Genomic DNA, 15,234 nt, shown 5'->3' with positions numbered 1-15,234 from the left:
GCACAATACAGCATTTTTCTAATCGTTTTTAATTATTTTCAATTACCGAATTTGACAACCGCAGGACGTAACGTGTCAGTCAACGAAACAAGACTGCTAGTACATGCGCGGATAGGCTTGCGAAGCTCCGCACACCCGGGTATAAGCGGGCCACGCCCCTATGCTACTTCTATTGCTAAAAGCGTTAGCTTTTAGCGATCTCTGTTCTGTGGATAGGAAGTACTAATCGGGCGCGTGGGAAGATTGCAATTTTATTAAATAATGTAAAATATGCGAGGATTATTGCAATATGGGCATAGAAGCTTGTAATAATATTCCTATTAAATATGATCTCTGGTCTCAATTTGGGGGGTTGTAGGTTCCAACTTTTCAGTGATGTGCATTTTAAGAAATACCTGAGAATTTTCTTCATTCTCTACGTAGGTGAAGTCTGCCAATCCGCATTGGGCCAGCGTGATGGACTAAGGCATACCCCCACTCATTCTGAGACTCCTCTCATGAGCACGAGTCTCCACTCGTGCTCAAGAGTGAGCCGAATATGGGTTGTTAATGATGATTATGATGATGTTGCTCAATAATCTCCTCGATCTACCAATCCAAGTTCCATACAAATCAGTTAAGCTGTTACAAAGATTAACTCGGACAAACAGACAGATTAACAGAGAGACATACAGAGATGTATTTTTTTAAAACTTGAAATTTTGAACTCACAGACAAACACTTCAATTTTATTTATATATTAATGTAGTCTAACCAGATAAGCAAACTACAAGACGTATCGCCAAAGAATTATATGCGATATGTATCTAATAAATTCCGTATTAAATCCGTGGACATTTATCTCTTGTGGCGTTGACAGTGGCCTGTTATAGCACACAACACTAAACACACACAATCAAACGCACCGAGTCCGCTATTTGTCGGCACGTTAACTTTATGCTAATAAGGCCGCCACGTGAAAGTGGGTTAGCCTCAAAAACTCAACAGAGAAACGCACATCATATTTTTTCGAGATGAGAAGCAAAGCTAGTTATACATATAATTTTTCATCCAGCGGCTCCCTGCAACACGCTTGATGTCTTGGTCACCTAGTGGGAGGTCGACCAACACTGCGCTTTCCGGTGCGGGGTCGCCATTCCAGCACCTTGGGACCCCAACGTCCATCGGCAACTCGAACTATGTGGCCTGCCCATTGCCACTTTAGCTTCGCGACTCGGTGAGCTATGTCAGTGACTTTGGTTAGTCAGCGGATCTCCCCATTTCTGATTCGATCACGCAGAGAAACTCCAAGCATAGCTCGCTCCATCGCCCGGTGAGTGACTTTGACATTCTAATGAGACCCATAGTTAGCGACCAAGTCTCGGATCCGTAGGTCATGACTGGTAAGGTACTCCAACTAAATACCCATTATCAACATTATCGCTCAATCTTTTTTTCTTGACATATTGTTTTTTTTTTAATTTTGGCTAGTTTTTATGACCGGCCGCCTGCCTGACATCATCGGTCTTGGGATTTCTTAGTTATGGATATTGTGAATTGCCACCTTATTCCGATAACATAATCTGCTGAATATCAACCTAAAAAATTGTATATAATAAATAAATTTGTGTTCATTTACAAAATTGTGATACGTATCGCAATTAATCAAGCTTTTCAGGATTATTGGCAACCGGTGCCGCGGAAAATATGGTCAAACTCATTATTGAATTACATTTTCAACACAGAAATCCCATTTTAAAAATAACAAAAAGAATCACGTACAAATCATTTTTGGGAAGCTCTGCTTTCGCATTTCAATTAAACAACAGCCTCCACCGCAGGCTTTAATGATGGTGGTTTAAATGCAAATTATTTTTGAGTATTTCTGTTAATCATTTTAAGCTATCTTATTATAATACCAGCGGACGCCCGCGACTACGTCCGCGTGGTCCGTGCGTTTTTCGCAAATCCCTCGGCAGCGCCGGCCCGAAGTAAATTTTAAAATGGAGCGAGATCCAATTATAGCGCCTCTCCTGTTTGTTCCTAATAATATGTAGATACCTATACCAAATTATAAGTGTAAAATAAGAATGGAACGCGAAGATCACCATACTCTGGGGTGACCAATTGAAAATCAGGCGCAGTACCGTCTACGGTTGAGTAGGATTATCATTTCGGCGCCCTCTAGGATTTGGCGCCTGGAGCGTCTGCTCCGTTCGCCGTATGGACGGGTCGGCCCTGTCCCTCGGGAACCACGGATTTTTCCGGAATTAAATGTAGCCTATATGTTAATGCATGCTATACTCGTAATGTATCTCAATACCAAATTTCAGCTAATTCGGTTCAGTAGTCGAGGCGTGAAAGAGTTACAAACAAAATATCATCAAAATCATCAGTTTTCGCAAATCTCGGAAAACCATGGATTTTTCGGGATAAAAAGTAGCCTATGTGTTAATCCAGAGTAAAATATAGTTCCATTCCAAATTTCAGCCAAATCGCTTCTGTAGTAGCGGCGTTAAAGAGTAACAAACATCAAAACATCCATACAAACTTTCGCGTTTATAATATTAGTAAGACAAACGGACGACTGCGACTTTGTACGCATAGTACCTATATATATTTTTATTTTAGGGTCAAAAGTCTACTTTGCTCCAAGGACCCATTTACCATTGTACCAAAAATCATTTTGATGGGTGCAGTCGTTTAGCCGTGAAAAGGTAACAAACAGACAGACAGACTCACTTTCATATAGAAGTATAGATAAATCACTTATAAACCATAAAGGGTACATTAAAACATTTTAAGATAAGATAAGAAAGATGTAAGCCAGTCCAAAGATCTATTTTCGTCAAAGTACCGGTGGGAGCGGTATGTCGAATTTTATTTATTTGTATTGGCGATTGCCCTTCTATTTTTAAAGTGACCACCCGTGATCAATGACCATGAGCTACCGTGGTGTACAACTCAACTAGTATTTAAATATCACATAAATACTAGCGGACCCGGTCAAACTTTGCTTTGACTTATTTGCGCTTTTTCCCTACCCCTACCCAACCCATACCCTACCCCTACCTTAAAAAAACCCCTCCGTAAAAACCATCGTCGTACTTCAAGGAATATTCTAAAAAAAGAAGTAGCCAAATCGGTTTAGCCGTTCTCGAGATTTGCGCTTAGCAACACATTTAGCGATTTTTTTTTATATTATAGATGTAAATAAAAAATATAATTATAATGAATGAAACCGTGTGGGGTCAGCCATTCTAGCTGACCCCGCGTGGTTTCATTCATGCAAATGAACAGTCAAATCTTATCTCTTTATAATATTAGTTTAGATAAGAAATATGTATATATAGACCTAGGAGGATGGAGTATTTTTAAGAGTTTTTTTAAATAATTTATTAATATTTTCTACGGGAGATCATGACAAAATCATGCCTATATTATTGTCAGACATTTAGCAACTGTAGCAACTCCTTGAACTTCGAGCAGTATGGTGGATTTAAGTTCAAAGCCGTATACCTATCGTTAATCAGTTTTACCCACTAAATTGATATTAGTCATATAAAACGTTAGATATTAGATATACAAATGTATCAAAATTATTATGCCCTCATTTGCACGGGAGTTTTTTTAACGGACGTTAAAAAAGCGTTCAAATACAACAAATGCATACTCAAGTATATGTTCACACGACAGTGTTTTAAAACACGACTTTTTTTCGAGCAGTGTTGCATTATAAATTAAGGCCCAAAATTCTAAACGTTTTTAACGTCCGTTCAAAAAACTCTCGTGCGAATAAGGGCTATGTCAACCGCGTATTACATTCTTCAACTAAGTGCTTACATGACATATATAAAACACAAATAAAAAAATATCAAAAGCAGCCATACATTTGGACTCATCTAAAAGGCGTACCGTGAAGCCTTTTGACGAGTGTTAGTTAAGATTTCATTTCACGCAATTGTATTCGTTACCACATATGTATTAGGGTTTAAAGTCGTGTAATTGACTTATAGATTCCTTTGTTACTCTTACTGTATGTCAGCAGTCAGATGATGACATTCTTATAATCTATGCATAATGCTATGAAGTCGGCGCTATATATACCTAGCTTTAAGCATTGAAACATTAAAATAACTAACTTATACTTATCGAAACAGAAGCAGAAGGTAAGTCGACTTTGAACGCTGTGATATACTTAGGATTAGGTATGCTAAAAACCGGCACCGCTCGGCAAAGTGCATATCTTTGCGTCTTGATTTATCAGAGAGTTCAAGTGTTCAAAAGTTTTAAGCTATATATAGCGCCGGCTTTATAAATAAGTCACATAATCTATGCATAATGCTATAAAGTCGGCGCTACATATACCTAGCTTTAAGCATTTAAACATCAAAATGACTTATACTTATCGAAACAGAAGCAGAAGGTAAGTCGACTTTGAACGCTGTGATATACTTACGATTAGGTATGCTAAAAACCATCACACATCGGCACAAGGCACCGCTCGGCAAAGTGCATATCTTTGCGTCTTGATTTAACAGAGAGTTCAAGTGTGCAAAAGTTTAAAGCTATATGTAGCGCCGGCTTTATAAATAAGTCTCATTGGTCTAATAAGAAACTTAGCGAGTAAAGTCGTGGAATTGAATTTTAGTAACATGAAAATGTTGATTATTTTATTATAGCTAATAATAGCATACAACTATGACGTCATTACAACAACAGTGTGGATAAAGCTCTTGAATTTCAGGAGTTCATGAATTCGAAAAATTGTTTTTTTTTTATTCTTTACAAGTTAGCACTTGACTACAATCTCACCTGATAGTAAGTGATGATGCAGTCTAAGATGAAAGCGGGCTAACTTGTTAGGAGGAGGATGAAAATCCAAACCCCTTTCGGTTTCTACACGACATCGTACTGGAACGCTAAATCGTTTTGCGGTACGTCTTTGTCGGTAGGGTGGTAACTAGCCACGGCTGAAGCCGTGAACCTGGACCAATTAAGAAAACCTCAATCGGCCTAGCAGGGGATCCAACCCAGAACCTCCGTCTTGTAAGTCGACGGCGCATACCACTGCGCCACGGAGGTCGTCGTTGTTATTGAAACAGCTAAATATCTTAACAGATAAGCATGCGGGTCATCTAGAGCCGCAATAGCTCAGCGGTAAAGCGGACGGACCCAGGGGTGGTGGTTCGATCCCCGCCCCGTTGGTCTATTGTCGTACCCACTTCTAGCACAATCTTTTCCGACTAGTTGGAGGGGGATGGGAATATTGGTCATATTTAATAAAAAATATATGGCAATATTCTTTTAAAAAAAACCCACAGATGAGATCACAGTCAAGGGCTTGTCATAGATAAAAAAAATCTTCAGAGCGGACTCGATGTTTGGCACGTACTATACAAACTTTCACAATTTATTGATGTTAATGAAATTTCCAATAACTATTAAAATTTAACAGCCACAACATAGTAAGGCAATCAGGGTTTTCACATCATGGCACCAATTGGTAACCTTCGGTTAACCATAAAGTTACTATGCAATTTATTAGAAGATTTACATAAATATTATCTACCTACGTATCCGCTGCGGATGATCAAAGAGTGGTTTTCTAATATCTTACTTCTTCATTTGGAATCTATAGCAAACTGTGCCGCAGCTAATGGCACTCCATATTATGCATTACATACCTACTTACATCAATATGTTTCTCTTTGGCCCAGTGGCTTTGAAGCATGGTTTGTTCTAGGTCTGGCTATACAATACTAATTGAGCATATTTTTTAAGAAATTCTCAAAAAAGAATTCTCAGCAAGAAGTTAGTGTTACATTTCCTAGTCTCAAAAATCATGTTAAGTCATCATACATCTGATAGTGGTCGTTACAAAATCAATCATTAATATCCTAAGCTCGGATTTGAAGCAGCATGGTGGCTCAATATCCCCACTCCTCTCCTCTCCTTTATAGGGGAAGTCTACTTCCTACTTATATTATACATGCGAAAGTTCGTTTGGATGTTTGTTACTCTTTAATGCCGCAACTACTGAACCTATATATAGCTGAAATTTGGAATGGAAATAGATCTGGATTAACACATAGGCTACTTTCATCCCGGAAAAATCCATGGTTCCCGAGGAATTTGTGAAAAACTAAATTTCACGCAGACGAAGTCGTGGGAGTCCGCTAGTTCTTATATAAATCACTAGCGGACGCCCGCGACTTCGTCCGCGTAAATTTCGATGTCAACTTTACTACTACCCCTACCCTACCACTACCCCAACCCTACCCTACCCAACCCCTACATCTACCCTACCCTACCCTACCCCTACCCCCACTATACCCCTACCCTACCCCAAACCTACCACTACCCTACCCCTACCTTACCTTCACCCTACCCCCATCCTACCCCTACTCTCCCCGTACCCTATCCCTTTCCTACCCCTATCCCACCCGTACCCCTATCTCACGCCTATCCTACCCCTACCCTACCACTTCCCTATCCTACCCGTACCTCTACCCTACCACTACCCTACCTCTACCCCTACCCTACCACTACCCTAAACCCGGCCCTAAACCTACCCTACCCCTACACTACCCCTACGCTTCCCTACCCGTAACCTACCCTACCCTGTAACTTCTCTATCTTACTCCTACCCTTAGCAAAATCGGTCCAGTCCTTCGAGAGTGGTGGTATAACCAAGAGAAATAGAGACTTCTATGCTAATAATATAAAGAATTAAAGTTCGTGTGGTTGTAGGAGGTAATCTCTGGATCTACTGGACCGATTTGGAAAATTTTTTTAGCAATAGATAGCTACGTTATTTGCGAGTGTCATAGGCTATGTTTGATCTCCATATTCACACGGGAACGGGAACTACGTAAACGAAAGCGCCGGGCGCCATATAGCGGAATTTCTGCGTCTTTTAGAAATTTTGTATTATCTCCGAAACTATTTGAGTAATTAACATACTGTAAAGGGCAAATCTTATCTCCATAAAATCCTTTTGATTATTAAATAATTTATTTTGATAAGGATTAAAGTTTAGTTGTATAAATAATGACGTAAACCTAAGTATATAAAATTAATAATTTTTAAAACACAAAAGGTACTATATCTGCTAATATATAGAAGATAGATATACAATATGGTGTCGCGGACTTTTTTGTAGAACTTTTAAAGATACATAAAGTCTCCATACATTAATTTCAATTTTACACAATAGTTAAGGCAGCGCATGCGAATAAGTCTGTTTAAGAGGATTTTCAGTCCGACCTGTATGACAAAAACTGTGATAACTCAGCTAATATATATGATACCAATATAAAATATAGCCTATAGCACTCCCCGATAATGTAGCATTCTACTGGTGAAAGAATTTTTAAAATCGGACCAGTACTTTCGAAGATTACCCCATTTAAAAAATGTGACAAACTTACAAACTTACAAACTTTACCTCTTTATAATATTACTAGCAGACGCCCGCGACTTCGTCCGCGTAAATTTCGATGTCAACTTTACTACTACCCCTACCCTACCCTACCCCTACCCTACCACTACCCCAACCCTACCCTACCCCTACATCTATCCTACCCCTACCCTACCCAACCCTACCCCTACCCCCACCCTACGCCTACCCTACCCCACCCCAAACCTACCCCTACCTTACCTACACCCTACCCCCATCCTACCCCTACCCTCCCCGTACCCTATCCCTTTCCTATCCCTATCCCACCCGTACCCCTATCTCACGCCTATCCTATCCCTACCCTACCACTTTCCTATCCTACCCATACCTCTACCCTACCACTACCCTACCTCTACCCCTACCCTACCACTACTCTAAATAGAGACTTCTATGCTAATAATATAAAGAGGTAAAGTTCGTGTGGTTGTAGGAGGTAATCTCTGGATCTACTGGACCGATTTGGAAAATTGTTTTACCAATAGAAAGCTACGTTATTTGCGAGTGTCATAGGTTATGTTTGATCCCCATATTCACACAGGAACGGGAACTACATAAATGAAAGCGCCGGGCGTCATATAGCGGAATTTCTGCGTCTTTTAGAAATTTTGTATTATCTCCGAAACTATTTAACTAATTAACATACTGTAAAGGGCAAATCTTATCTCCATAATATCCTTGTGATTATTAAATAATTTATTTTAATAAGGATTAAAGTTTAGTTGTATAAATAATGACGTAAACCTAAGTATATAAAATTAATAATTTTTAAAACACAAAAGGTACTATATCTGCTAATATATAGAAGATAGATATATAATGTCGCGGACTTTTTTGTAGAACTTTTAAAGATACATCAAGTCTCTATACATTAATTTCAATTTTACACAATAGTTAAGGCAGCGCATGCGAATAAGTCTGTTTAAGAGGATTTTCAGTCCGACCTGTATGACAAAAACTGTGATAACTCGGCTAATATATATGATATCAATATAAAATATAGCCTATAGCACTCCCCGATAATGTATCATTCTACTGGTGAAAGAATTTTTAAAATCGGACCAGTAGTTCCGAAGATTACCCCATTCAAAAAATGTGACAAACTTACAAACTTACAAACTTTACCTCTTTATAATATTAGTATAGAAGTATAGATGAATACATATAAATAAATTTTAAGAAAACGTGAAATTTTACGTTACGTACGAACGTTAAATTTGAAAAAAAAATGAAGAGTCTGTCTGTGATTACAATATAACTGTGTGACTCAAGTAGGTAGGTACTTGTTAAACAAGCGTTCTTAAAATTTTGGTCTGTCTTTCTGTTTGTCCGGGTTAATCTTTTGAATGACTGAACCTATTTCAACGGAACTTTCACTGGAGGAAAGAAGAGGCTACGGAGTAAGTCCTTTGTTTTCTTTGTTATTGTTTTTGTTTTGTGCAATAAAGTATAAATAAAATAAAATAAAATAAAATAACATAATATATAGGCTTTTATTCCGAAAAAATCTATGGTTTTCGCGGGATTTGTGGAAAACTGACTTTCACGTGGACGAAGTCGCGGGCGTCCGCTAGTATTACATGGATAGAGTAACAACGAAACAAGAATGTCACAAGCGAAAGAGGTGCAAAGTATCTAACAACAATACGATAATAAACGAAACTTGTTGTCCGTTTGCCGGACTGAACATAAGTTTCGTAACCGGTCATTGAAGTTCGCAGTCAAATAAGAATTCTGTACCTTATACGTGTAGTATCTTATTTGGCGGCTATTTGTTTGTCGCCGTTAGTTTATAGTTAGTTAGTTAGAGCCGTGATAGCCCAGTGGATATGACCTCTGCCTCCGATTCCGGAGGGTGTGGGTTCAATCCGGTCCGGGGCATGCACCTCCAACTTTTCAGTTGTGTGCATTTTAACAAATTAAATATCACGTGTCTCAATCGGTGAAGGAAAACATCGTGAGGAAACCTGCATACCAGAGAATTATCTTAATTCTCTGCGTGTGTGAAGTCTGCCAATCTGCATTGGGCCAGCGTGGTGGACTATTGGCCTAACCCCTCTCATTCTGAGAGGAGACTCGAGCTCAGCAGTGAGCCGAATATGGGTTGACGAATCCGTTAGTTTATTGGTTGCTTGCGTACCTGGCGCAATGGCGAAGAACGGAATTTTGACAAACGTAAGCCGGTCCCGAAGAAAAGGAAAATCATACCGTCAGATACAAACTCCGATTTCTCATGCATCCATAGATATTTATTAATTACAATGATAAATATGTATGTATGGATATATAAAAGGTAAACCGGCGGGACTCGGCCAGTATGCACTCTTCGCCGCTGGTACTCGCCAATGAGGTGAAGTTGTCAAGCTGAATAAAGTCAAAGCGAAGCTTGCCTGGGTAGGCTATACAATCATAAACTTTGTGAGGTTGTAGAAGGTATTTATCATTGGATCTACACAACTGATTTTGAACATTCTTTTACTAATAGAAATCCACATTATTTGTGAGTATTATATTCCCATATTCCCACGGGAACGGGAACTACGCGGGTGAAATCGCGGGCCGTCTGCTAGTACAGTATAATATTACGATGACCATAACAGGTTATAGTACTTAATATGCATCTAGGCAAGTCATTAGTCATCCTTTTCTTGGATATTATCCTTTGTTGAATGACATTTGGAAAAGTCCTATGATAAATAAGTTTTCCTTTATCCTATATATTTACAACTAGTGGACGCTCGCAGATATGTTCACGTGAAATTCTGTTTTTTTTTTAATAATATGTCTTTAGGTAAGTCTTTGCCAGTACTAGCCACGGCCAGACCTGGACCAATTAAGAAAACCTCAATCGGCTCCGCCGGGTATCGAACCCAGGACCGTCTTATAAATCCACCGCGCATACCTGCACTGCGCCACGGCCGTCAAAAATGTCTCTCATGAGAGAAATAATCGAACTACCGTCGCACCTAAAGGTACTGTTACACATGCTCTAAAACAGCATGGTAAAAACGTGCTATTAAGTATACTCCATACGAGGATGCTTATCATCAGATTACATTTTTGCTAGCAATAAGCATGCTATTTTTAAGTATCCTTCTTAATAAGCATGCTCAAAGCAAACATTCCAATTACACATGCTAATTTGTATCTATCGCTCTCTGTCTATAGTATCGTGTTAGACAGGGAGAGATGAAAGTGAAGAGAATACAGAATAGCAATGCTGATCGACTAGCATACCCAATAAGCAAACCAGTTCAGACGCGCTAAAAGCACACCCCCTTCCACCCGCGCACCAAGTAGCATGCTCATAAATCGCACGACTGTTGATTCTTGAGCAAGCTCGAAATAAGCATGCTCATTATTAGCAATGTTGCGATACACATACTAATAAGTAGCAACTGCTTAATAGTAGCATGCTTTCGTGCTTGAAATGTAGGATGTAGGTACACACAATGTAGGACGTTTATTTTAGCTTTTTTGTTTGTAAACACAATAATTTTGTTTTGGTTATCTAAATATTTGGTGTGATGCAATCAGTGTATGAATTCCAAGAAGAACTATAGTCGGGTTAACATTCTAGTGAAATAAATAAATATTTCTCATGAACTGAGACGGTTGTTTAACTACTTCCGATAGTTTGAACGCCTCGATGGTTCAATGGTTAACCTATGTGGTTTTGAATCACAAGGTCCTGGGTTCGACTCCTGGGTCGAGTATTAAAATATTGTGCTTATCTTTATTATAACTTTACTTATTATTCTCAGCTAGGATTGAAATGGTGTTGCCAAAACCATAACCTATGTTTTACTCCAGGAAAAGGGAGCTTAGACCCACCATGTTGCTCCAATTCGGGTTAGTGACCGGGGTTAGCGGGCTTAGGGTGATAATGTTAAATTCTTTAACGATTATTCATCATCATCTTCTGTAAGAGCCAATGAACAGTTGAACATCGGCCTCTTGCATAAACTTCCAATAAAAACCGTTTCGAATTGCCAACATCCAGCGACTCCTTGCTTGATGTCTTCGGTCCACCTAGTGGGGGGTCGACGAACACAGCCCTGTCCGGTGCGGGGTCGCCATTCCAGCACCTTGGGACCCCACCGCCCATCGGCTCTTCAAACTATGTGTAACTATTATTATCAGTACTTAATGAATGAATAACAGGACGGCCTCCGTGGCGCAGTGGTATCCGCGGTGGATTTACAAAACGGAGGTCCTGGGTTCGATCCCCAGCTGGGCCGATTGAGATTTTCTTAATTGGTCCAGGTCTGGCTGGTGGGAGGCTTCAGCCGTGGTTAGTTACCACCCTACCGGCAAAGACGTATCGCCAAGCGATTTAGCTTTCCGGTACGATGTTGTGTAGAAACCGAAAAGGGGTGTGGATTTTCATCCTCCTCCTAACAAGTTAGCTCGCTTTCATCTTAGACTGCATCATCACTTACCATCAGGGGAGATTGTAGTCAAGGGCTAACTTGTAAAGAATAAAAAATAAAAATCTTCCCAACCCCGGGTTAAGATTTTTTACTGGAAAATTCTTAAAAGAAAGTTAACCTCAGTGCTTCATAGCCCGACCCAAAACTCGATCCTAGGAGCTTGTGATTTAAACCCAGATAAGTTATCCACGTACCAACGAGTCTGCTTTAATAAAGTAAACCAACCGGAATGTATATCCTATGTTATCTTTATGTAAGTCTTTCCTACTACGAAACTTTTAAGCAGCCTACAAAGTTTACTTTGGCTTGCGTTACCAAGAAAAGTCACGTATGAGGCCACGAACAATGTAAGAGTATGTACCTGTGTGTATTACGAACATGAAGATTACATTTTAGTTGCTTAGAATAAGTCTTCTTTTGAAATCACAGGCGAAAGTATGTGTGTTAGTGTGTATTTATGTGTGTTTGTGTGTGTTAGGTACTCCGTCACGCCTAACCTACTCAACCGTCGTTATCTACCCATATTCGGCTCACTGCTAAGCTCGAGTCTCCTCTCAGAATGAGAGGGGTTAGGCCTTAGTCTGCTGGCCCAATGCGGATTGGCAGACTTCACACACGTAGAGATTTAAGAAAATTCTCTGGTATGCAGGTTTCATCACGATGTTTCCCTTCACCGTTTGGGACACATGATATTTAATTTTTTAAAATGAACACACAACACAGACACACACAACTGAAAAGTTTGGAGGTGCATGCCCCGGACCGGATTCAAACCCACACCCTCCGGAATCGGAGGCAGAGGAGATATCCACTGTTCTATCACGGCTCTAATGTTGGAATGTTTACACGGAATGGGAATGTTGGAATGTTTGCGAAAACTGATGATTTTGATGATATGAATATTTGTTACTCTTTTACGCCTCGAATACTGAACCGAATTAGCTGAAATTTGGTATAAAGATATATTGTAGCGTGGATAAACACATAGGCTACTTTTTGTCCCGGAAAAATCCATGGTTCCCGAGGGATTTGTGAAAAATTAAATTCCAGGCGGACGAAGTCGTGGGCTTCCGCTAGTTAATAATATATTTCAATATCATATTAGTTTATACTGGAATGAAAATAATATATTTTAAGTAGTGTCTGCGAGTTAATAAGACATTAAACATATGACATTAGCAAAGTAATAAAACTTAATAACAGAGATTATAGTTTTTTTTATGTAATCATAATTAAAATGATATCCTAAGCATGCTTATATTCTAGTTATGTAAAATTAATTATGTTATCTTAAATGTAAACTGTTTTACTTCATTTTTGTATCTCAGAAATTAAATTACTTAATTGAAATTTAAGTATTTATAGAATATGTAATTATAAAATGTAATTTATTAAGCTATTTCCGTTTTTTTTTTCGTTTTTTATTTAAAAGAATATTTGCCATATATTTTATAATATGACCAATATTCCCATTCCCCTCCTACTAGTCGGGAAAAACTGTGCTAGGAGTGGGTACGACAATAGACCAACGGGACGGGGATTAACCACCACCCCTCGGTAACGAGTCCGAAGCTTACCGTTGAGCTATTGAGGCTTAATCGTTCGTATTAAATGAATATTAATTATTTAACGCAGGCAACACTTTTAAAAAGTCAAGTCTGTTAGTGATTAACTCTATCACTGTCCCGGAAGAATATTTTTCCAAAAACAACAGTGGAAAGAATTCTTATATAAATTTAAGCTATTAATGTAATTACAATTTATTATTTAAACAGGCGGACGCCCACGACGTCGTCCGCGTGATAATCGATATAAAATTTCAACCCCTATTTGACACCCTTCTGTTTATATTTTTCATTGTTTTAAATTTTAAAATACCAATAATCCAATAATCATTTTACAAAAACATAGCTCAAATATAATAAAAAAAAACTTCAACCCCTTTTTAACACTTTATGGGTAGAATTTTTTTTAAAAAAGTTTGTGATGTTGTAGGGGGTAATCTCTGGATCTAGTGAACCGATTTTGAAATCTTTTTTACTATTAAAAATCCACGTTTCCTTTTTTTCACAGGAACGAGAACTACCTGGGTGAACACGCGGGGCGTTGGCTAGTCATTTAATAAAAATCTAGTTAAGATAACTAATTTAGTAACTTTCAGTAACAATGAGACGAATGTTTATTACCTAAGTATTCCATGAATTCACCATATGACCCAATCGTATGGCAGAAAGAAAACCTCCGAGAAAATCCTGGGCTTTATGTTATTAATATAAATTTAAAAATAGAAATGAACCTAATGATTACGTTAATAAATAAAAATAACCTTATTGGAAATATATATGTTTATATACTTACAGAAAAAATTTCAGTTTCGTGTTCCAATTGAAAAATTCCATTTTGTCGTAAAACACATGTAGGTACTACACAAAATATAAAATAAAATCACATTTACATTTAATTTTTAATTTTAGTTTCATAAAATTAATTTATTATTTCATTTCGTTTAAATTTCGAACATTTTTAACACTCGCGATGTTATTTCTCGCACAGCCACAGCGCCGGCGCATACGAGCGCGCAGTTTAGAGTCGCTTCAGTAACTGATTTGATTTTCTTTCGCTAGTAAGCACGCCTCGCGAGGAAAGTCGTCGGGATTTAATAATGATGACGCCATGCACAGATTATAGATGATCCAGAATGACTCTCTACAATCAGCGTGGTGAAGCCGGTGTAACCCATAAATAAACAAACGTCACGCGACTCCTTGACATCCGCATATACAAACTTTTTTCATAATGTTTGTTTCAAAATTGAAAAAAAAAACAATTACGTAAATTAATATAATAATCAATAATTCAAAATACTCCATTTTATTTCTTTAGTTTCTTTAGTGCTTTTATAGTATTTAAAAACATAAGACACCATTTTTCATGAATAATATTGAAAATTACTGATGCGTCGCTTCATGTCGTACTGAATCGAGGATGTATTCGTTTTAGGGTTCCGTAGTCCACAAGGAACCCGTATAGTTTCGCCATGTCCGTCTGTCCGTCCGTCCGTGGTTTAATGCAGAGACTATTACTACTAAAAAGTTGTAAATTGACATTGAAAATGAGAACAAAGTCGTAAAATTAATTATTGAAAAACATATTTTTTTAGGGTTCCACCCCAAAATGTAAAATTTTTTACTCTTTAAAATCCATAGAATACCTCCTACTATACATTTACCTCTTTAAAATATAAGTATAGATTAGTTTATCTCGTTAGACAGATAGTTTTTTTGTAATTAATCATTACAACGCTTTAAAGTAATTCTATTTTTTAGTCCATGTGACATAGATATTATAATGATTGATGTGATT

General features: G+C 38.2%; 1 protein-coding gene across 6 annotated transcripts in view; it reads right to left on the bottom strand.

Moving 5' to 3' along the window:
- LOC112046625 (collagen alpha-2(IX) chain) overlaps positions 1-14,457 on the bottom strand; it is a 107,650-nt gene extending 93,193 nt beyond the window's left edge. For all 6 annotated transcript variants that reach the window (XM_052885752.1, XM_052885751.1, XM_052885755.1 and 3 more), the window contains exon 1: positions 14,230-14,457. In XM_052885752.1, coding sequence (XP_052741712.1) covers positions 14,230-14,270 — 41 coding nt within the window. In that variant the 5' untranslated portion in view covers positions 14,271-14,457. The remainder of the gene's footprint in view (positions 1-14,229) is intronic.
- Positions 14,458-15,234: the final 777 nt, after the last annotated feature.

Source organism: Bicyclus anynana, chromosome 15 (genome assembly GCF_947172395.1).
Source record: "Bicyclus anynana chromosome 15, ilBicAnyn1.1, whole genome shotgun sequence".
Classification (NCBI taxonomy): domain Eukaryota; kingdom Metazoa; phylum Arthropoda; class Insecta; order Lepidoptera; family Nymphalidae; genus Bicyclus; species Bicyclus anynana.
Note: the sequence above shows the minus strand (reverse complement) of the source record. Positions and strands in the feature narration are given on the sequence as shown.